Here is a 23,313-nt window from a genome sequence, read left to right as displayed (position 1 = left end):
CGGGACTAAGAGTAACATCTCCCAACAGAAGAGAAGCTTGCTCACCTTCCACAGCTGTAACGGGATTCTCCGAGGTCGAATTCTCTGTAGCTAAGTAGAAGCTTGTCAACATTGTTTGTACTGGGCTAGGTCTGGCCGGGGTCGAGGCTTCCTGCCTGACTTTGCCCTTCCGCTTGGTATGCGGCATTTAGAAAAGCTTCCCGAAGACAGAAAAACAGGTAAAAGGAAAATTTCCCAAGTTGTTTTCTTCTACTCGGACTTCTGTATACACTGAAAATAATGTAGAAGAGATTTTATCAGGGAAACCAAGTCTTATCAAGGAGGCAGCAGCCTTCCAGCCTTCGCCGGCCTAAGCCGGACCAAGCCGCGTGCCCCTTACGGGGCGTGCGGCTTAGGCGGGGCGCCGTCTGCTCTTTGATTTTATTGGGCAGACGCTCTCCTCCATGTCACTCGGTCCCGCCTCCTCTCACCCTCCGCGGGCCAGTCTGGTCTCCCAAGCTGTTCCGGGGGCTCCAGCAGCGATATTCCAGAGAGGGGTTCTCTCACCGGGTGCGGGTAAAACTTGGTGCCCCTCACTCACTCTCTCCACGGGCTCCCAAGCTTGCTCCGTCTGCTCTTTGATTTTATTGGGCAGACACTCTCCTCCAAGTCACTCGGTCCCACCTCCTTTCACCCTCCGCGGGCTAGCCTGGTCTCCCGAGCTGTTCCGGGGGCTCCAGTAGCGATATTCCAGAGGGGTTCTCGCACTGGATGCGGGTAAAACTTGGTGCCCTTCACTCTCTCTCTCCACGGGCTCCCATACTTTTCTCTTTTGTCTGATACAAATAGGTAGATTGCTGAAGTCCCCATATGCTGGATAGTCTAAAGCAGTGGTTCTCGACCTTTTTTTGGACGGAACACATGTGACAGATGGTTCTCACATGCGTGACACACTGAACATGTGACCATCACGGGGCTAAATCTAAACATGCACTCTGCATCCATAGGAATCCCCTCAACCCCCAGTACGCACACACACACACACAATTAGACCCCAAGACCAGTCTCAGTCTCTCTCACAGCAGTCATCTTCCTGACCAGTCTCTCAATCTCACACAAATGCTCTCGCACCCATTCACACCAGCTCTCACCCAGGCACCCATTCACACCCACAGACACAAGCTCTCACCCAGGCATCCAGTCACACACACAAGCTCTCACCAAAACTCTCTTCTTCCTTCACTGCAGGGATGGGCTCCAGTTCCACCGCGGCTTTACTCTGGTGACCTCTCTTTCGCTGCCATGGGGATGGGCTCCCGTGGTGGCCTCGGTCAGATTTCCTCTTCATTGCACAGAGATGGGCTCCCGTGGTGGCTTTGCTTCAGAGTTCAACACTGCTATTCCTCCCACCCCATCCCCAGGTTATGCGATGCCTGCCTCACCGGCCAATCAAAGGCTTTCTCCTTTCTTCCTACTCCCACTGGCAGGTAGAAGGGAGGAGGCTTCTGATTGGCCTGCGCGGGGGCAGGCAGAATGAAGGAGGCTTCCCATTGGGCAGTGGGGGTAGGAAGAAAAGAGGCTTCCAATTGGCCTATGAGGGCTGGAAAAAGGGAGAAGGAATGTACAACGGGGCAGTGGGATACCAGGAGACGCGACACACCTGCCAGTGCTTGGCGACACACGCACGGTGTGTTGGGACACACTGGTTGAGAATCGCTGGTCTAAAGGTTGTTGACTGCTGTAGAGACCATTTGTGTGTTCGAAAAACTGCTGAAGTGATTTACTAACTTGCTGGAGATTCCGAGAAAATAAGTCACAAGACAGCTTGATGTTTGCATGTCTATTATCTTATCTTTATCACTTCTTGATGAATCGCCATTAACAAAATCCAATCTAGGAGTACCTCAAGGATCTTCCCTTTCCCCAACCCTTTTTAATATTTACCTCCTACCCCTTTGCCAATTGCTATCCGACCTTAATTTAATTCATTATCTGTATGCAGACGATGTACAGATTCTTATTCCTATTACAGAATCTATTTCAAAAGCACTTTCCCATTGGAATAACTGCCTTACATCTATCACTAACCTCCTCAATAGATTAAATCTGGTCTTTAACTCTTCAAGGACGGAGCTCTTCCTCGTCTCTGCAAATGAAGAAAATACTCCCATACCATACCCTCACAACGCATTCATCACTCATAAGCAGGTGAGAGATCTAGGAGTAATTCTGGATAATAGACTAAACCTTAAAAAAATGGTCAATACCACATCCAAAGACTGTTTTTACAGACTCCAGGTTCTGAAACGACTCAAGCCACTTCTTTTTTTCAAAGATTTCAGAACAGTACTCCAGGCGTTGTTATTCTCTAAGATAGACTATTGCAGTGCTCTTCTCCTTGGCCTACCCAAAGCGACCACTAAGCCACTTCAGATGATTCAAAACGCTGCAGCAAGATTACTGACTAACACCAGCCGAGGAAATCACATCTCACCCATCCTCAGAAACCTACATTGGCTACCAGTAAATTTTAGAATCCTTTATAAAGCAATCACCTTAATACATAAGTCCATCCATCATCAACTCCAACTCGACCTTGAAATCCCCTTCAAAATTCATTCCTCCAATAGGCCTATTAGAGACAATCATAAAGGTACTTTGAATTACCCCCCAACCAAAGCCTCACGACTTTCCTCGACCAAAGACCGAGCTTTTTCTATAGCAGGTCCATCTATTTGGAACAACATTCCTTCAAGCCTCCGACTGGAACCCTGTCTCATTACGTTCAGAAAAAAACTTAAGACGTGGCTATTCCACCAAGCCTTTGATGAGCCTCCAGACAACCCTTAGTCTTCTTTTTCCTCACTTGGATTTAGAAGATGAAAGCCCTACAACCTTTCAGACGAAGAACTCTGGCACTCACCGATTAAAGCATCTTTTTGCTCTATTCCAAATTCCTTTGGATAATGCTTCTTCAATTATTTTTGACCTTTAACTTCCTTCCAGCTCTTAAGCTTCCCAAGTTTTTACTCCTTGTTAAATGTAACTTTTATCTTATTCTCTTCTCTTGTTAATTACTTTTATTTATTGCTTCTGTTATACCCTTGTTTTATGTAAACCGATCCGATATGGTTTAATTTACTATGAAGGTCGGTATAAAAAACTGTTAAATAAATAAATAAATGATACAGAGTTCATGACCCTATGCTCCATTGCTTGTTCACACAGCACATGGCAACTTGGTTTGAATGAGAATGCTCTTCCCCTGGAGAAAGTGAGTGAATGTTAAAATGTATCTGATTGCTTTCACTTCTAAGAGACTGATATGGAATTGTTTTTCTATAAATAACTAAGTCATTTATAGTTATAAATGACTAAGCCAATTTAGGCTCCCCCAAACTTTTATGAAGACATCCATTGTCAATGTAACTTAGTGAGGAAGTAGAAGAGCTTCCTCCTGAAGAATGTAGGGATCTAGACACTAGAATAGATTCTGTTTCATTTCCTGTGAAATACTCACTTTGGTCAGCAAGCTGAATTGGCTGGTACCCTGGGAGTGGAGACCACATTGCAGAGTTGTATTGAAGGTGGGTTAGTAGAACTACATGAATGGCAGCAGTCATGAGTTCCAGAATGACTAACTTCTCTGGCTATTGACTGATTTGTATTCAACAATTTGAATATCATGGGTATGAGCATTCGCCCGATCTGTCAGGAGGAAAGATCTCTCTTGTTGAGAATCTATCCATACTCCAATGAATTTAATTTTCTGAGAGGGGAATCAGAATTGATGTCTCAAAATTCACTAGGAATCCTAGCAATTGTAGCAGTTGTATTGATTTTTGCAGGGAGGTTAGCACACCTTCCCTTTGAGTTTGCCATCACAAGTTAGTTGTCCAGATAAGGGAAGATTCATGAACTGTTGCAGAGGTGCTACTAGAGCTAGGCACTTGGTGAAGACCCTCTGTGCTAATGAGAGGCCGAAAGGAAGGACTCTGTACTGGTAGTAGGAAGAACCCACCATGAAGCACAGGTAATGCCAGTGGGAGGGATGGATGGGAATATGAGTGTAATCGTCCTTTAGATCCAGAGCACACATCCACTTTCATAAGAAAAAACAAACAGTCAGCTCTTTAAAAGTCTGGATGAAGGACAGGATTGTTTGGAGGGAATTCGTTTTGAATTTCTCCCAGAGCATTTGCTTGTTCAGGCTTTTTAAATCCAGGATGGGTCTCAGTCCTCCAGATTTCTCGGGGATAAGGAAGTAGTGGGAGCAGGACCCTGGGACATGGCAATGGGGAGGAACCAGTTCTATCAACTGTTTGAGGAGTGATTCCATCTACAAATGGAGTTGTATTGAGTGAAAGAGATCCAAACTGATGGCTGAGTGATGAGGAAGCGTGGGAAGCTGGGAAAAGCATAAGCGGTATCCAGACTCCACAATCTTGAAGATCTAGTGATCCTTGGTGATCTTGTGCCACTCCTTCAGGTAATGCTGAATTCTCCCCCTACCAGAGGATGGTTGCAGAGTTTGAAAGGCTTGATTTGCTGCGTCGTTTTTGGTTAATGGCACTCAGGCTGTTGAGCGCAAGTCGGATGTTGCTGCTATTGCGGAAACGGAGGCAGTGTCTGATATTGTTGGAATTGCCGGAAGGGGCATCTCTGGTAATATGGTCTTTTACAAGTGTAGTAAGAGCGCCTTGCAGAAGACTGTTTCCGTTCTATAGAGAAGGATTGGATTGCGACATGTTCCTTTATTTGGGCAATTTTCTCTGAAAAGGTGATTACCCAGGCATGGAGGACATCACTGCATGGATTACTGACCCTCAAAAGCAAGCCACAGGCGAGCTCCAATGGATGCTGTGCTGTGGTGTGGTATCAATGCTTCATAGATGGATCAAATAAGATGGTGAATGCACTCTTCAGCATCTAAGAGTGGCTGAGGGTATTCAATTCTGCATTTACTGGGTGGAAGAAAGGATTTCATGTATGTATCGAACCATGTAGCATAGAATTTTGAAATACATTTTTACCAAAAGTGTCTAGTAGCCTGGGATCCTTTCCTAGCGGAGTATTCAAGTATATCCTTGTTTTCTTTGCTATTCTAAGAGATGATTCTACCATAACTGGTTGGTGGGATAACTGCACTATTCCAAAGTCCAGAGATTTTCTACTCTCTACTCAAAATCTAGCTTCCTTTCTACTTAGGAACGAGAAACAGGAATTTCTCACATTCTGGTTTGCAATTCCTGCAGGATATCATGGACTGGGATTGCTATTGGCTCTGTCAGTATTTTCAGAATTAGGAGGAAGCCAAAAACATTTGTACAAGGATTTTTGTCCTTATGCACATTAACTCCGAGCACTTTTCCCAGCAAGTAAGATCCTCCTGTGCAGACAAGTGTTCTGGAAGTTCTTGGAGAGGGTCAGAAGGGATCCCTGTTGACCCTTCAGAATCTAGAAGTGTGGGAACACTGAGCCAGGTCTCCAATGATGAAGAAGGTGATTGAGGAGCGGTTCTCCTTCACCTCCCAGGAGTATACACCTTGTGGACATCCTGACTTGCTGGACTCTGCTACAAGTAAATGTTATGGGCTAGAACCACCTCATGGAGTATTCTCCCGAACTGGGGATACTGGGACTTCTCCTTGTGGGAGTAACTCTAACATCTTGGAAAGGAGAGGCTGGAAGATTACCACTGAAGTGGCTAAGGATAAGGAGGGTAAGAAATCATTCCTTCACCAACTTCACTATCTGGTCAAGAGGCTTATGTGCCCTTTGTCCTCGTGTGGACTTTGGAACATCCTCTTATACCAGAATGGAATCCTGCACATCGTCTAGGATCTGCAAAATTTGAATTGGAGGTTAATTAGATGTGAGCGGTACCAGACAGCAAATGTGACCTGGTGTCTTCAGACATAGTCCTTGTTCCAATAATCTTTTTAGTATAAGAGCTCTGGTAATTGATGGGAGGTAGGTGTACCATAGTCCCCTCTACCTCTGTCATTTCTGTGCAGACCAGCATATAGCTGCGTTGGAAGAACTGCAGCACTATGCATTAACAATGGAGCAACCTATACTGATGGTAAGGTGTTGAGGACAGATGCAATTCACATTCCGGAGCTCAATGTGTTGAAGATTTATGCATCAATACCCCATGTACGGACAGTGCCAATGATGCCGGTGCACCATGTGTCAATGGTACTTGGTGCTTTTTGCACAATAGCTGCTCTGGTGACGTATATTTTTGCTTACTCGACCCCAATGGTTCTGCCTGTTTCGCCACTGGTGGAGATATTTTTAAGAGCTCCTGTTCAACTCAATTCCCAAGGAAGCAGATGAGGCTGCCTTCCTAGAGAACAGACTGCGATTTCTGAGAAGCTTATGAGGTTCTTCCATTTTCCAGACCCTCAAGCTTTGGGTGTGTGGCAACATTCGACCCAATCATAACAGTTGCCCTGGCTGTGGTCTGGTCCCATGCAGCAGTAGCAAAGATTATGTCCATCAGTAATGGACATTCTCCTACCACAAATACAATCCATGAACTCACATGCTATGGGCTTCTTCTTACTGGACATAGCCAAATGAAAATGTTCTTAAATTATACTTTTTTTTTTTTGTAGCACTGAAAAGTGCTGCTTGGGAACTATTGAGGCAGCAAAGTAATTTTAAAGAAAAAAATAATCAAGCTTTCACAGAAAAAGCAGAAATAGAGATATATCTATGCTGGTGCTCGGATGAAAAAATACTGAGGGGGTTAATGAGATAATGCCCAAGTGGGAATTTCTGCACATGATCAACTGATCAACAGAGCAAACGCTTTACTAGCTAAGAGACAGAGGTCCATTCAGTGCCTCCAGCTAACATCACCCACATGTAATAGCTAATTCAGCCTTGCTTAGTGATCAAACAAAAAAAGACAAAAGACAAAGCAATATAGCTAAGAGGGTAAATAGAAATTTGGAAAATTGTAGCTAGTACTGATATTTAAGGGCAAAAAAAATCTAAATACATATCTGGACATTTTTATCCATATTAGACCATATATAATTTCTACAGATATGGTGTACCACCTTAAAGACAAAAAGCAGATTACACCTTACTAAAGCAATAAACATAGCTTAAGTGAACTTCTTCATGCAGAATGCTGAAAGCACTGTACCTTTCCATGGCTTTAGCGGTGTAAGGCAAGTGCATTTCAATACTGTGCTCATCTTCATCTGTTGGCAGCGACATGCGCTCAAACATTCCAGTCTTCCACAGCTCTGCATACACTGAAAATATTGCAAAAAAATATGTAAAAAATAGTAACCATTACACTATAGCACAAGAAAACAAAAAGATATTAGTTGAAATGACTTGTTCCTCAGGAATTAGATTCAGCAGTTGAAATGTTACTTCAAAAGGTGGTAAACAGGTCACCAAAACACTAAACTGAGGAGTTCCTCAACTCTCACCAACAGGAATGTCTGTCAAATCCAGGTAATAAGACTGTTTCAACAAAGAAAAGGTGAATTTCATGCGGTGCATTTTTCAAATATCTTTGACATACTTATTTTGAAGCTTCTTTGTTGGCTGTATTCAATGAAATTGGTTTTAGCAGTCAGACAGTCCCTTAGCTTTTTGTAAGCATATAATTCTAGCTTGTTAGTAAATGACTAATAAAAATGTTGGTAATTGACAGTAGCAGATTGCAGGAAAATATCAGTCCAGATTTCTTTTTTCAAAATTAGCCCATGGGGGTATCTATTCAACTTTCTTTTGTGCTTTCCCTGCAGCACGTGCTTCAACAGCTCCCAAAAGCATGTCAAGCTGACCCTTTGAGAGGTACATCATGTGACCTGAAACCTGGCAAAATTGAGCCAAAAATCTCCAACATAAATTTCACATTTTTCCTAAATAACTAAATAGAAGAGCACACTCTAGACTGGGGTGAACATACTGAGCTGAAACCCCCTTCATTTCATGAAACCAGTTTGGCCCCCTACACATCTGGTTACATGGATTCTTGATCTGGTTTTGTTAAAGTCTCTTGCCAACCAATCAGCTCTTGAAGCAGCTACCAAGTAATAGGACAACCACACTGCCAGCCAGTGCCTGGCGCACACACTTACACACACTCTCAGAAACAAAGGCGCACACATAAATATGCTGTGTCGGAAAGATAGCATGTGTAGATGCCTCTCTGATACAAAGCCACACACACACACACACACTCTCTCTCTCTCTCTGTGGTTGTGTCTGTCAAGTTCTGCTGAAAAGTTAGTGTTGAATGTATTCTACTATCCAACTGGGTAAAGCACGTTTGGGGACTGCTGCTTCGAACCTCTTGGAGGTCATACAAGCAAAAGTTGTGAGGCTTGTTGATGTGGCAAAGTTCTTCTCTTGTAGTAGGCTAACATTTACCATACAAGGTATCAAGGTTCTTTTCACCAGCATGAGCATGCAGATACAGGGAAAAATGAGTAACACAATGGAAAGGATTTGAAATGCTGAGATCACCTTCAAGAGGAACTTTGGGTAAGTATGAAGTACCACCCCTATTGTGAATGAATTGCATGTAAGGTGGGTAGTGTACTAGCATTTTAAGCTTGCAAATTCTTGTGGCTGAAGTTACTGCAACTAGAAAAACCACTTTCTTCGTTAAATATTAGAGAGAATATGGGGACAAGTGGCGGCTTAAGTTAGGTTGGAGGAATGCTCTCTCTGACACTTAACGATTTCCTCAAAGATGCCTGCAAAAAGAAAGGGTAAGGTGCGCACTTACCCCACCGAAGTCGCCATGCCTTCAACGCAGAGATCGATAATGTCCTTTTGACCCATTCCGGTCTTGGAGAAGGGGGGGCGAAATCCCCACTGTGGAAAATCTCGAGGGAGCGAGTGAGCCACCAGGGGAGGTGACCTTAAGTTCTCCGGATCTTCAACCTTCGCAGGCCCAGAGACTGAATGTTTCCTCTTTTCCCCATGGCACCGATTGATGACGTTGGTTGTGTGACTTTGGAAGGTGGGGGCCTGAGAGAGGTTTGCCCGGTCAAGGAGCCGTATCCCTGCAGGCAGTGGAACCAAACAGTGCGGGAGTAGGGGCTCGTTTCCTTTCCTCGAAGCCGGATGGAGACGCTGGAAAGGGAGAAGGAGCGACGAGCTTACCTAGGACAGTCATGGAGGAAGAAGATTTGGGTGAGTCTTTTCAGATACTATCTAGACCTGCGGTCGTAACGCTGGAAGCGTTATGGGACTTAGTGGCCAGATTAGTCCACTCTTTCAAGGAACAAAGGACTAAAATGGGGCAATTAAAGACTAAGATAGAGATGCTGGAGGAAAAAGTGGAGAAAGAAGCAATTGAGTTTAAGGCTCATATCGGAAAAATTGAATCTTCAACTACAAAGAATTCAGAGTGTTCAGTAAAGCTTATAAAGGACTTTAGTAATGCCAGTAGAAGGCTGGAACACCTGGAAAACTATAATAGGCAATTAAACCTGTGCCTATTAAATTTTCCAAAAGTCCTGGGAGAAGATCCGCTTATGACCTTTAAAAAATATATGAAAGATCTTGAAGTTTGAAGATCAAAAAATTCCTGTAGTGAATAAGTTGGTATTTTTACCTTTACCATCTAATGTGAGAAATACTCCAAAACAATCAGAGGCCTTCGAGAATGTAACTCAATTTTTAGAAAGTTCATCAGAGGAAGTTTATGCGTGAGCTACCTTGTTAGTAACCTTCTTCAATGAGCACGATGTTAGCCAAACAATGCAGAGATATTTTAAAAATATCTATGCTAGTTTCCTTTCTCAACAGATTAGAATATATCCTGACTTTACTTGAGTTACTCAGGAGAGAAAGCGAGAGTTTCTCTCCTTAAAGCCTCAAATTATAGCACTTGGTTACAATTTCTCATTAAGATATCCATGCAAATGTTTAAACCAGCTACAAAATGAATCGTTCATTTTTTTTTCAACACAGCAATTGAAGTCTTATTTACACCAGGAATATAACTACCCCAACCTTAGTTAAAATCTAATCCCTGAAGACAAAGTAATAAAACATGGATACGTGAAGCCCGTTTTCTTTTTGCTGTATTTTTGTTCTATCTCCCGATGATTTCAGTCTCCCCTTTATACCTATAAATACCATTAATATGGGGGGTATGAGTAAATAGAAGATTTAATGACTTTTTTCTGTAAATGGATAAATATTCCTGAGTATGGATTTTGTTCTTGATAATTATGTATTTGGAAATGTACTTATGCATCTGTTTTTTCTGTAAGTACGAGTTTATTACTTAAATGTAGATGAAAATGAATAAAAATAAAAAAAAAAATTCAAGAGAATATTAAAGGGAAGCAGCATCCAAAGGTTCAAATGGTGGCTTCATTAACTGCAATGATCTGGAAAGAAATACGATGAGTGAGGTAATCAAATCTGCAGATGATACAAAATTGTTCAGAGTAGTTAGATCACAAGCAGATTGTGATAAATTGCAGGATGACCTTGAGAGACTGGAAAATCGGGTATTGAAATGGCAGATGAAATTTAATGTGGATAAGTGCAAGGTGATGCATATAGGGAAAAATAAACCATGCTATAGTTACACAATGTTAGGTTCCATATTAGGAACTACTACCCAAGAAAGAGATTAGGCGCCATAGTGGATAACACATTTAAATCATCGGTTCAGTGTGCTGCAACAGTCAAAAAAGCAAACAATGTTGGGAATTATTAGAAAGGGAATGGTGAATAAAACGGAAAATGTCATAATGCCTCTGTATCGCTCCATGGTGAGACCGCACCTTGAATACTGTGTACAATTCTGGTCGCGTCGCAAAAAAGATATAATTGCGATGGAGAAGGTACAGAGAAGGGTGACCAAAATGATAAGGGGATTGGAACAGCTCCCCTATGAGGAAAGACTAAAGAGGTTAGGACTTTTCAGCTTGGAGAAGAGATGGCTGAGGGGGAATATGATAGAGGTGTTTAAAATCATGAGAGGTCTAGAACGGGTAGATGTGAATCTGTTATTTACTCTTTCAGATAATAGAAAGACTAGGGGCCCTCTATGAAGTTAGCATTTGGCACATTTAAAACTAATCAGAGAAAATTATTTTTCACTCAACGCACAATTAAACTCTGGAATTTGTTGCCAGGGGATGTGGTTAGTGCAGTTAGTATAGCTGTGTTTAAAAAAGTTATTGGAGAAGTCCATTACCTGCTATTAATTAAGTTGACTTAGAAAATAGCCACTGCTATTACTAGCAACAGTAACATGGAATAGACTTAGTTTTTGGGTACTTGTCAAGTTCTTATGGCCTGGATTAGCCACTGTTGGAAACAGTATGCTGGGCTTGATGGACCCTTGGTCTGATCCAGTATGGCATGTTCTTATGTTCTTAACTATGTTCAAATCCCAAAGCACTGGAGGCTTTTGCACGGGATGTTTCACGTGTCATAAAACTTTCATAAATTTTGTAAGCAGAGGATGGATTAAAATAGGCTTAATGTCTAAGCTGACAAACTGATATGGAGACTAACCGAAGACATGGCAAGTTCAGAGTCTGACAGTAGACGCAAGTAAGGCAACACTTGCTTTGGTTTTCAGAATGGGTCTAGGCCCTTTTGGCTGCACCACTTCAAATGTTGAGATTACCGTATTTCCACGACAATAACCCGCCCACGTATATAACCCGCCCACACACATAACCCGCAGGTTTTCAAGATTTATGAAAAAAAGTTTTAATATACCCCGCCTCCTCATATAACCCGCAATTCAAAAAAAAAATAAATTTTTAAATACCTGTCGGAGGGCCGCGTGGGTCCAGGCGGGCGGCGGGAGCCGGGTGGTCGCGTGTTAAATCTAGGCCGCGGGCGGGTGGGCGCTTGTTCCAGGCGGGGGCGGGTGGACGCGCGTTAGTTCGAGACGGCCGGCGGGTGGTCGCGTGTTAAATCTAGGCCGGGTCGCACAGGCGCGCATTCATTCACTGCCGGTGGGGGCAGCCCCCACCGGCAGTGAATGAATGCGCGCCGAAAGCAGCTTGTTCCAGGCGGCGGTGGCGGGTGGACGCGCGTTAGTTCGAGGCGGGTGGTCGCGTGTTAAATCTAGGCCGGGTCGCTCAAGGCAATCTAGGCCGGGTCGCTCAAGGCAGTCACATGCCGTGACGTCACGGCATGTGACTGCCTTGAGCATCGAATCGCAGGGGGTCGCATTCATTCATCCAGGCGGAGGAGCCGGCTGCTTTCGCCGCTACTGCCTTGAGCGCCGAAAGCAGCCGGCAGCGGCAGCTGAAAGCAGCCGGCTCCTCCGCCTGGATGAATGAATTCATTCACTGCCGGTGGGGGCTGCCCCAGCCCCCACCGGCAGTGAATGAATGCGACCCCTGCGATTCGATGCTCAAGGCAGTCACATGCCGTGACGTCACGGCATGTGACTGCCTTGAGCGACCCGGCCTAGATTGCCTTGAGCGACCCGGCCTAGATTTAACACGCGACCACCCGCCTCGAACTAACGCGCGTCCACCCGCCACCGCCGCCTGGAACAAGCTGCTTTCGGCGCGCATTCATTCACTGCCGGTGGGGGCTGCCCCCACCGGCAGTGAATGAATGCGCGCCTGTGCGACCCGGCCTAGATTTAACACGCGACCACCCGCCGGCCGTCTCGAACTAACGCGCGTCCACCCGCCCCCGCCGCCGCCTGGAACAAGCGCCCACCCGCCTGCGGCCTAGATTTAACACGCGACCAATCAGGAAGCGGCCGGGCGCAGGGATAGGACGGACTCCTCTCAGCTGCAGCCTATTCAGAGTCGGGAAACTTTATTGGTTGTAAAATTTTTTCTGGATAACCCGCCCACGTTTATACCCCGCGGGGGGCATGCGGGGTAGGTAAAAACGCACATTACCCGCGGGTTATATGCGTGGAAATACGGTACTTACCTGATAATCTCTCCTTTTCCTTAGTGTAGACAGATGGACTCAGAACGAATGGGTATAGTATGCTCATGCTAGCAGTTGGAGACTGATCTGACGTCAGCACTGGTATATATACCCCCACAGGAAGCTTGGCAACTCAGTAATCTTCCTTGCAAAAGCTGTTATAGATGTGTGTACTGACGCTCAGTGAAATAGTGAAACAGGATTCCCCTGACCGATTGATAGTAGCTGGAGACCGCCAGCGGTCACAACCGGAAGGCGTTGACACCTGGTAGAGTGTACGCTCTTATGGAAACAAATGACATGGCTTACCTTGAATCGGTGAAACCCATGTACACAGGCAGCTGGGCGGGATGCTGAGTCCATCTGTCTACACTAAGGAAAAGGAGATTATCAGGTAAGTAATCTCAACATTTCCTGGCGTGTAGCCAGATGGACTCAGAACGAATGGGATGTACAAAAGCTTTACTCCCAGCCTGGGCGGGAGGCTGCCTGAGGATCATGTAGTACCGCCCTCGCAAATGCTGAGTCCTCCCTGGCCTGGACATCCAGACGGTAGAATCTGAAGAAGGTATGGCAGGAGGACCATGTCGCCGCTTTACATATTTCTGCAGGCGACAGCATCCTGGATGCCGCTTGTGCTCTGGTAGAATGCCGCTTGTGCTCTGGTAGAATGAGCCTTGACTTGTAGAGGCGGAGACTTCCTGGCCTCCACATAAGCTGCTCTGATAACTTCTTTAATCCAGTGGGCGATGGTGGGCCGAGAGGCCGCTTCCCCTTGTTGTTTCCCACTGTGCAGGACGAACAGATGGTCTGTCTTTCGGACGTCTTCTGTCATTTCCAGATATCTGGGCAGTATTCTGCCTATGTCGAGATGGCGTAGCAGACGCCCTTCTTCAGATTTCTTCAAACCTGCCGTAGTAGGCAAGGATATAGTTTGGTTAAGGTGAAACTGTGAGACCACTTTAGGTAGAAAGGAGGGAACCGTGCGAAGATGGATAGCCTCTGGAGTGATTCTCAGAAAGGGATCACGGCAGGACAGTGCTTGTAGCTCTGAGACGCGGCATGCTGAACACACCGCCAATAGGAACACCATCTTCAAGGTTAGAGAACGAAGAGACAGGCCCCGAAGGGGTCTGAAGGTGGATCCCGCCAGGAAATCCAAAACAAGGTTGAGGTTCCACAAAGGCACTGGCCACTTCAGTGGCGGACGAATGTGCTTGACTCCTTTCAGGAAGCGAGAAACATCTGGGTGTTTGGCAATGGTCTTGCCATCCCTCCTGGGACCATAGCAAGACAGCGCAGCCACCTGAACCTTGATGGAGCTGAGGGAGAGACCCTTCTGAAGTCCATCTTGCAGGAAATCCAACACAATAGGGATCGTGGTCGCATGTGGATTTGTGCCATGAGTGTCGCACCATGCCTCGAATACTCTCCAGATCCTTACGTAGGTGAGGGAAGTGGAAAACTTGCGAGCTCGGAGGAGTGTATCTATCACGGGCTCAGTCTAGCCCTCTCAATGGCCAGACCGTAAGAGAGAATTGAGCTGGATCCTCGTGGAGGATGGGACCTTGACGTAGAAGGTCCCGGAGAGGAGGCAGGGGAAGAGGCTCCCCTGCCAGAAGTCTTCACATGTCCGCGTACCAGGGCCTTCTTGGCCAGTCTGGTGCCACTAGAAGAACTAGGCCCCGGTGTTTCTGAATCTTGTGGATGATGGTGCCCAACAGAGGCCACGGAGGAAACGCGTATAGCAGAGTCCCTGGAGGCCATGGCTGAACCAGGGCATCGATTCCGTGTGAGAACGGGTCGCGCTTGCGGCTGAAGTATCTGGGTACTTGAGCATTGGACTTGTCTGCCAGTAAATCCATGTCCGGAATCCCCCAGTGGTCTACAATCATCTGGAAGGCTGTGGGTGACAGCTGCCACTCTCCCGGATTTAGGCTTTCTCTGCTGAGGAAGTCTGCTGTGGTGTTGTCCTTCCCGGCAATGTGGACGGCGGAGATGTCCTGAAGATTCGCCTCTGCCCAAGCCATCAGTGGGGCGATCTCCAGAGATACTTGTCGACTTCTGGTTCCGCCCTGACGGTTGATGTATGCCACTGTGGTGGCGTTGTTGGACATCACTCTGACTGCTCTGTTCTTCAGTCTGTGAGCAAATTGAAGGCATGCCAATCGGACTGCCCTAGCCTCTAGACGGTTGATGTTCCACGCTGACTCTTCTCTGTTCCACCGCCCTTGTGCAGTAAGACCTTCGCAGTGTGCACCCCAGCCGCTCAGGCTGGCGTCTGTGGTGAGCAGAGTCCATGTGGGGGAGGACATCTTCGACCCCCTGCTCATGTGGTTGGACTGCAACCACCACCGTAACTGGGTCCTTACCCTGGCAGGCAGAGGTAGGTGCGTGGAATAGTTCCGTAGACGGGGGCTCCAGCGAGAGAGCAGGGAGTGTTGTAGAGGTCTCATATGGGCCCTTGCCCAAGGTACAACTTCCAGGGTGGATGGCATAAGCCCGAGAACCTGCAGATAATCCCAAGCTATGGGCCGACTGGCTCCCATCAAGTACTGGATACGAGTCTGAAGTTTCAGCCTTCTCTTGGCAGTGAGACTGACTGTGTCTGCCTGGGTGTCGAACTGTACTCCCAGGTATTCCAGTGACTGGGAAGGCTGTAGGCAACTCTTGCTGAGGTTGATTACCCAGCCCAAGCTTTCCAGGAGGGCGATCAATCTGTCGGTTGTCCGATGGCTCTCCTCTCGAGATTTCGCCCTGATCAGCCAGTCTAGGTAGGGATGGACCAGAATTCCTTCCCGTCTGAGTGCCGCTGCTACCCCTACAACCACCTTGGTGAAGGTCCGCGGTGACGTGGCCAACCCGAAAGGCAGAGCCAGGAATTGGAAGTGGCGTCCTAGAACCTTGAAGCGTAGGTAGCGCTGATGATCAGGATGGATCGGGATATGCAGATAGGCTTCCGACAAGTCTAATGCCGTGAGGAATTCTCCTGGCTGTACTGCGGTCTTGATGGAGTGCAGAGTTTCCATGCGAAACCTCGGGACCCTTAAGTATCGATTGACTGACTTGAGGTCCAGTACAGGCCGAAAGGTGCCCCCTTTCTTGGGTATCATGAAATAAATGGAATAGTGTCCAGAATTCACTTCCCAGGCAGGTACTGGGATGATAGCGTGCAAGGACAGGAGCCGCGCCAGGGTAGCTTCCAATGCTGCCTTCTTGTGTATGGGACATGAAGATTCTACAAACTTGTCCGGAGGGAGATGATGAAAGTCCAGATAATATCCCTCCCGGATAATGGCGAGGACCCACTGGTCAGACGTGATCTCGACCCATCTAGGGTAGAAGAGGGTTAACCTGCCCCCTATGGCTCCGTCCCCCAGATGAATCGGCGGATTCTCATTGTGAGGCACGGCCGGGACCTGAGCCCGGGCCTGCTCCCCTCTTGCGCTGCTTGGTCCGAAAGGTCTGATTCCTGGCCTGAGGACGTGGCTCCTGGTAGCGACTCCTGTAAGGAATGAAGCGCTGTGAACTCCTGCCCCTGGAGGGCCTTGGAAAGGTGCGCTGGTTCCTTCTGAACCGATCTTCCGGCAGTCTAGGCACTGGAGAGGCGCCCCATGTACTGGCCAGTTTATCAAGGTCGCTGCCAAATAGGAAAGAGCCCTTAAAGGGCAATCTGGTGAGGCGTGTCTTTGAAGGCGCATCGGCTGACCATTTCCGGATCCAGAGCTGCCTCCTGGCAGCTACGGAGGATGAGATCCCCTTGGCTGTTCGGACGAGGTCTGATGCAGCATCCGTGAGGAACGAGAGAGCTGACTCAAAGTCTTCTGCTGGAGCATTGTTCCTTACCTGTGACAAACAGGAACGCATCACCACTGTGCAGCAGGTTGCGATCCGCAAAGATAGAGCTGCCACCTCAAAAGTCTGTTTCAGAATGGCGTCCAGTCACCGGTCATGAGGCTCCTTGAGGGCCGCCCCCCCCTCAACTGGAATGGTAGTGCGCTTGACCACAGCGCTAATCAAGGCGTCCACCTGAGGGCACGCCAGCAGCTCCTGGATAGCCGGTGCCAGGGGGTACATGCCTGTCAGGGCCCGACCCCCTTTGAATGAGGCCGCTGGTGCAGCCCATTCTAAATCTATCAGTTGCTGTGCTGCTTGCAGGAATGGAAAATGGCGGGCTGTAGGACAAAGTCCTTCCAGGTCCTTCCAGGGTTCTGCGCAGAGGGTACCGTAGCGCTGGGACCTGTAATATCCAACTCCGCCAGACACTGAGACACCAGGTCGGAGAGATCCTCCTTAGGGAAGAACCGCCTCATGGTTCTATATGGCTCAATCCCTGGGGGAAGTTCCCCCTTGTCCGGGAGTTCGGACTCGTCCGGTGAAACCTCCTGGGCTGACTGATCTGGACTGTCCAGCGGCGGGAGGTCCCGCTCACGATAAGGGCGTGAGGGTCCAGGAACAGGATCCGCAGGAGCTGCCACCGCAGCGGCAGCCGCAGCAGCCGCCGCAGTCGCAGCCACCGCAGGAACCGCCGAAACAGCAGGAACAACACGAACAGCAGGAACCGCAAGGCCTGGACGGGAAGCCGTTTGCATCTGTACAAAGGCACGAATCCCCTTAAAGAGATCCACCCAGGAAATTGAAGCAGCCTCTAATCGCTGGGGTACAAGATCCCCCGGGATTCCCGATTGGTCGAGACTGACCGCTAAATCCGGGGTAGCCCTGGGGAACTGTCAGCAAATTGTGGCTGAGACTGGTCCTGGCCCAAGGGTCCCACGGCCTCCTCACATTGGGCACATAGGGAGTCTGGCTCTTCACTGTGCGTGGCTCTAAGCTGGCATGCGGAGCAGAGGCCGAGGGCTTTAATGCCGGAGGCAGGCGGCGCCCCCGCTGAAGACGCTGAGGCGTTCTGTTCCATTGAAAAGTATGCGCTTAATGAACAGGCGCACAATAATAATATGCGGCAGCAATATGCGCTTAGTACAACAGGCGCTTAATAATAATATGCGGCAGCTATATACGCTTAACACAACAGGCGCTTATTAATAATATGCGGCAGCTATATACGCTTAAGACAACAAGCGCTCAGCCATATGCGGCTAACAACATACGCTCAATGATATGCAATATGCTCTCAGCAATATGCGGTCATGAATACACGCTCAATTGTATGCAACATGCTCTCAGCAATAAGCGGTTAGCAATACACGCTCAATGGTATTCAATATGCTCTCAGCAATAAGCGGTTAGCAATACACGCTCAATGGTATTCAATATGCTCTCAGCAATAAGCGGTTAGCAATACACGCTCAATGGTATTCAATATGCTCTCAGCAATAAGCGGTTAGCAATACACGCTCAATGGTATTCAATATGCTCTCAGCAATAATCGGTTAGCAATACACGCTCAATGGTATTCAATATGCTCTCAGCAATAAGCGGTTAGTAATACACGCTCAATGGTAGTCAATATGCTCTCAGCAATAAGCGGTTAGCAATATACGCACAATGAGGAATATAATATGCGCTTAGTCATAGACCTGCGCCTATTACGGGCGCTCAATACCTGAACAAGGCCACAAAATGGCGCCCTCCACGGCGTGCCACGCCGCCGATCCTCGGTTCCTCGGAGACCAGAAGTAAAAGACGTACGCCTTACCTGATCCTCGGCGCTTCCCGGCTGGAACCCGGGCGGTCTCCGGCTGCGGGGGGAGAGGGCAAGTACCTTCACCGCCGCGTTTGAGGATATGCACCTGCTGCCTCATCCACGCCGGGACCGAGGCGCCTCGTATGCCTCACCCGAACCTCGCCCGGGGGCTACGTCCCTGCCGCGATTCGGCCACCGGACCGAGGACTTAAACCTCCGGGGGATCACGGAAATCACCCCGGGAAACTCTACTGGGGGAGGGACCTTAGGGTATCACCGCAGGAGTGCGGGGCTCGATGGTGCTGTAGAAGTTTTAGCGAAAAGAAAGTAGAAAAATAGAAAGTAGATTTGGAAAACACGCTCAGCGAGCGTGCAGGCTCTCCAAACTGCTTTGGAGACGGAAAATTACTGAGTTGCTACGCTTCCTGTGGGGGTATATATACCCGTGCTGACGTCAGATCAGTCTCCAACTGCTAGCACGAGCATACTATACCCATTCGTTCTGAGTCCATCTGGCTACACGCCAGGAAATACCTATTGTCAGGATTCTACAGCTAGTTATGGTTAACCCCCAAGGCAGGAGCAGGCTCAAAATCAGGAAGAGGGCTAGTCAGGCATCAGGTTCTTCTGCTTGGACCGGCTACCTCCACCTCAGGTTCAGCCCTTAGGTTTGGTGGCCGACAAGACTTCACAGGTGATGCAGACGAGAGTTACAGGGGGCACCCGCTAGGGATGGACAAGGCAGACTCTAATGCAAGAAAACAGGAAAGTGCACACAGAAACACAGACTCACAAAGAAGAACAGAGACAAGGCACAACTGAAACCAAGACTGAACTATAGCAGAGCAAAGAAAAAAGGAAGGCCACAATACTTGTGCCAAAAATAGGGAACAGCACATGAACAAACAAGACACACATACAGATTAAACCACAAGACCATTATAATGGGGATAAATACAGAGCAAGGTTAGAATTGAGAACCCAGAATGAAACAGTGGCCACAATGTAGAATGGGAAATTCCAAATTGAAGCATTGGGCTTAGGGTGGGGCAGGCTTTTATGATGAGTCATTGCTATAAACATGGCAGGCAGCAGGATCTCCAAGCCATAGGGCTCCTGTCCCTGCAGACTGTCCCTTACACCTAATTCCATTTAAAAGAATAATCATTTCTAGTCAAGGGCTTTCTAGCTCAGGGATGCTCAAACCAGTCCTTGCCCATGCCCCCTCAGCCAGTAAGATTTTCAGGATATTTCTAATGAATATGAGATTTATTTGCAAACATTTTACATACATACTCATTAGGGTTATCCTGAAAACCCAACTGGCTAAAGAGGAGGATCAGTTTCAGCACTCCTGTTCTAGGTGAAAGAACGTTGTCTTTACCTTTCTTGGGTAGTGATAGATCTGCAATCACTAAGCGTTCAGCATCCAAGTTGCGAGAATGAGGGATGTCAGGTTCTGATTTATCTTTCCTTTTTCCTGGGTTAGTTTGATGGGATCTAATCCAAGGTGGATTGAAGGATGGATGGAAAATTATAAAATATACAAACCAGACTTGTCTGGGCCATGCTGGGGCTATGAGGATCATACAGGCATGATCTTAAAAGTCGTTTTTCATTGTCTTTGTGATTAATGATATCAGCAGAAAAGCATATATGAGGCTTGTTTCCCCAACTGAGTAGGAAAGCATCTTGAGCTAGTCTGAGATTGCTGGGAAGAATGGAGAAAAACAGATTGAGTTTTAAATTTGGTTCGATCGCAAATAGGCTGTCCAACGGTCAACCCCATAAGTTGGGCAGTTCGTTGGCTCTGGACTGCCGAAGACCATTTGTCAGGTCGATACAGCAAGGCCGCGTTAGAAAGAGTGCGGCAGTGCCGGGCGCACCCTCGTTCCCCGCATGCACAGTCCTGCTCACATACCGCTCGATACTCTATTTAAATTGCTTGCAAATGCAAGCCGCGTCTGCGAAGCGTTAGGCGAAGGGTTAGGCCTGTGCAACCCATTTTACTGAATAGGCGCTTAATACAGCGCCTATACAGTATCCTGGGTGCGCTGGTACCTGTCATTTCAAATGTCATTTCAACTGACATTTGAAATGACAGGTACCAGGAAGTGGATGGTTCCCCCCCTCCCGAAGCAAGGCTCAGGCGAAAATTAACACAAAAGTGTAAAAAAAGTTAACTTACTGGTGGGAGCTGGCGGGCGCGCGTTCGAGGCGGGAGCGAGTTCATCAAGGCGGGAGCCGGCGGGCTGGTGATTGTCAGCCCTCTCCCCTCCTCCCGAAGCAAGGCGCGAAAGCAGCCTTGCTCCGGGAGGAGGGGAGACAGGACTGGCAGTGTAAAGCGGAAAAAAAAGTAGCAAGAGCGAGGGGAGAGAGGACGGGCAATCCTATGCTCGGGATGGCCAGTCCCTCTCCCCTCCTCCCGAGGCAAGGCACGAAAAGCAGCCTTGCTCCGGGAGGAGGGGAGAGAGGACTGGCAGTGTGAAGCGACCAAGCGACTTACTTTTTTTTTGCAGCCCTCTGGAGGAGACTGCCATCAGCAGAAACGGATCGCTGCTCCCGGCGAAGATGGACGCCTGCACGGGGGAAAGCGGCCCCTGTGCGTGCAATTGGCTGCTCAAGACGTGACGTCACGACGTTTGGCGTCACGGCATGTGACATCACGTCTTGCACGCACAGGGGCCGCTTTCCCCCGTGCAGGCGTCCATCTTCGCCGGGAAGCAGGGGAGGGGAGCCGCGATCCGTTTCTGCTGATGGCAGTCTCCTCCGGAGGGCTGCAAAAAAAAAGTAAGTCGCTTGGTCACTTCACACTGCCAGTCCTCTCTCCCCTCCTCCCGGAGCAAGGCTGCTTTTCGCGCCTTGCCTCGGGAGGAGGGGTGAGGGACTGGCCATCCTGAGCGTAGGATTACCCGTCCTCTCTCCCCTCTATCTCTTGCAACTTTTTTTTTCGATTTTTTTTTGCTTTTGTTGCTTCGGGAGGAGGGGAGAGGACTGGGGCTGCCCCGGAGACCAGCACCCATGGACGCGGCCAGGGCAGGAGAGCGGGGGCTGGAGGAAAGTTTGCCGCCTACCCTTACCCCTGCCTCTAACGCAGGGGTAGGGGTAGGCGATAAGTTAGCAGGTTAAGCGCGCGGCAAAACGGCAGGGTAAAAAAGGGATAGTCGGGGCGCGCGTTACTGGATGGTAGGGAATAGCTAATTCGATCGTTTGCATGCAATATACATGCCGCGTGCGGAAGGGGTTGCCCGGGGATTTTAGGACATGGTAGGAGTAGGTTAAAGGGGATAGTGTATCTCAGGAAGGGCTAACGCGGCCGGAAAGTGAGTAGAACGCGAGTTAGGAGCGGGGTAAACGCGGCCGCACTTTACTGGATCGATCTGTGTGAGAGTTAAACCCTCCGCCGAAGCAATCTGCCAACAAATTGGATATGGTTGGAAGATAAGTGGCTTGCAGCACAATTGCCCATTGCCAAATTTTCAACACTTCCTGACAGTGTCCACAAGCCTTTGCCTCCTTGTTTGTTGATATAAAACATTGCAACTTGTTAGCTGTTTGAAGCAGGATGCTTTCTCCATAAAGATGTCTAAACTTTATGAGCACGTCTGATCGCTCTTAGATCCAGGATATTGATCTGAAGATGACTTTCCTCAAAAGATCAAGTGCCCCAAGTCCAAAAGGACTAGGTATAAGTGCCCCATACTTTCATGGAGGCATCTGTCGCTAATGTGACTTGATATGGGAAAGGATGAAGGGGAGCTCCATCCTGAAGAATGTGAGCCATCAGCCACCAGCGCAGTTCCTGCTTCATTTTTTACGAAATGTGGATCAATGATGTTGGCATTTGGGCTAGCTGATCCCATTTATTGCTCAGACTCCACTGCAGGCAACGAATGTTATAATGTAAAATAGGGCGGACCTCGCCCTATTCCCTCAGTTACCTGTAAACCGATGTGATATCTCTATCGAATGTCGGTATATAAAAAGAAAATAAATAAATAAATGTGTAGACAGGTAAATGAGATGACGTGTTTTGCAGCTGCTATATGTCCTAAAATGACAAGAATTTGTTGGGTTGAGGAGTGTTGAGCTGTTAGCTTGTGGATCAGCGAGCACATGGTGTCCACTTGATCTATGGGCAGAAACGCTTTCTGTTGTAACAAATAAATCCATGCTCTGATTAATTTTGTGTGCTGCGACAGGACTAGATGGGACTTTATGAAGTGCACTAGAAAACCAAGGTCTTGTAGAAGATGGACCATTTTGTGTAGGGATAGCTACACCCTTTCCTGAGAGGATGCTGCAACTAATCAGTTGTCTAGGTATAAGAAGACCTGATACAGATGGGTCTTCAAGCACTTGAAGACCCCTGGAGCTGCCGATAGGCCAAATGGGAGTATCTTGCATTGGTAATGAACAGAATCTACTTTGAAGCAAAGGTAGCACCAGAAGGAAGGGTGTATGGGAATATAGGTATATGCATCTTTGAGACTGAGGGAGCACATCTATTCTTCCTGTTGAATAAAGGCAGAATAGTGCTGAGTGAATTCATTTTGAAATTTCTCTTGGTGCAGGTACTTGTTCATGTGTCTCAAAATTCAGAATGGGCCTCAATCTACCTGATTTCTTGGGGATGAGGAAATAGCGAGAATAGAAACCTCATCCTTGTCCCCACTGTGAAAGAGGGACAAGTAGCTGACACTGATCTGGATGGAGAGTTGAGCAATGTGGAAAGGTTGGTAGCCAGGAGAGATGTAAATGGTATCCAG

General features: G+C 47.7%; 1 protein-coding gene across 1 annotated transcript in view; it reads right to left on the bottom strand.

The window, feature by feature from the left end:
* MEMO1 (mediator of cell motility 1) overlaps positions 1 to 23,313 on the bottom strand; it is a 226,173-nt gene that overhangs the window by 124,496 nt on the left and 78,364 nt on the right. Inside the window, 1 exon segment of the mRNA XM_029593942.1 lies at positions 7,142 to 7,253. Within this exon segment, the coding sequence (XP_029449802.1) occupies positions 7,142 to 7,253 (112 nt within the window).

Source organism: Rhinatrema bivittatum, chromosome 3 (assembly GCF_901001135.1).
Source record: "Rhinatrema bivittatum chromosome 3, aRhiBiv1.1, whole genome shotgun sequence".
Classification (NCBI taxonomy): Eukaryota; Metazoa; Chordata; class Amphibia; order Gymnophiona; family Rhinatrematidae; genus Rhinatrema; species Rhinatrema bivittatum.
This window is presented reverse-complemented; position numbering and strand designations above follow the sequence as displayed.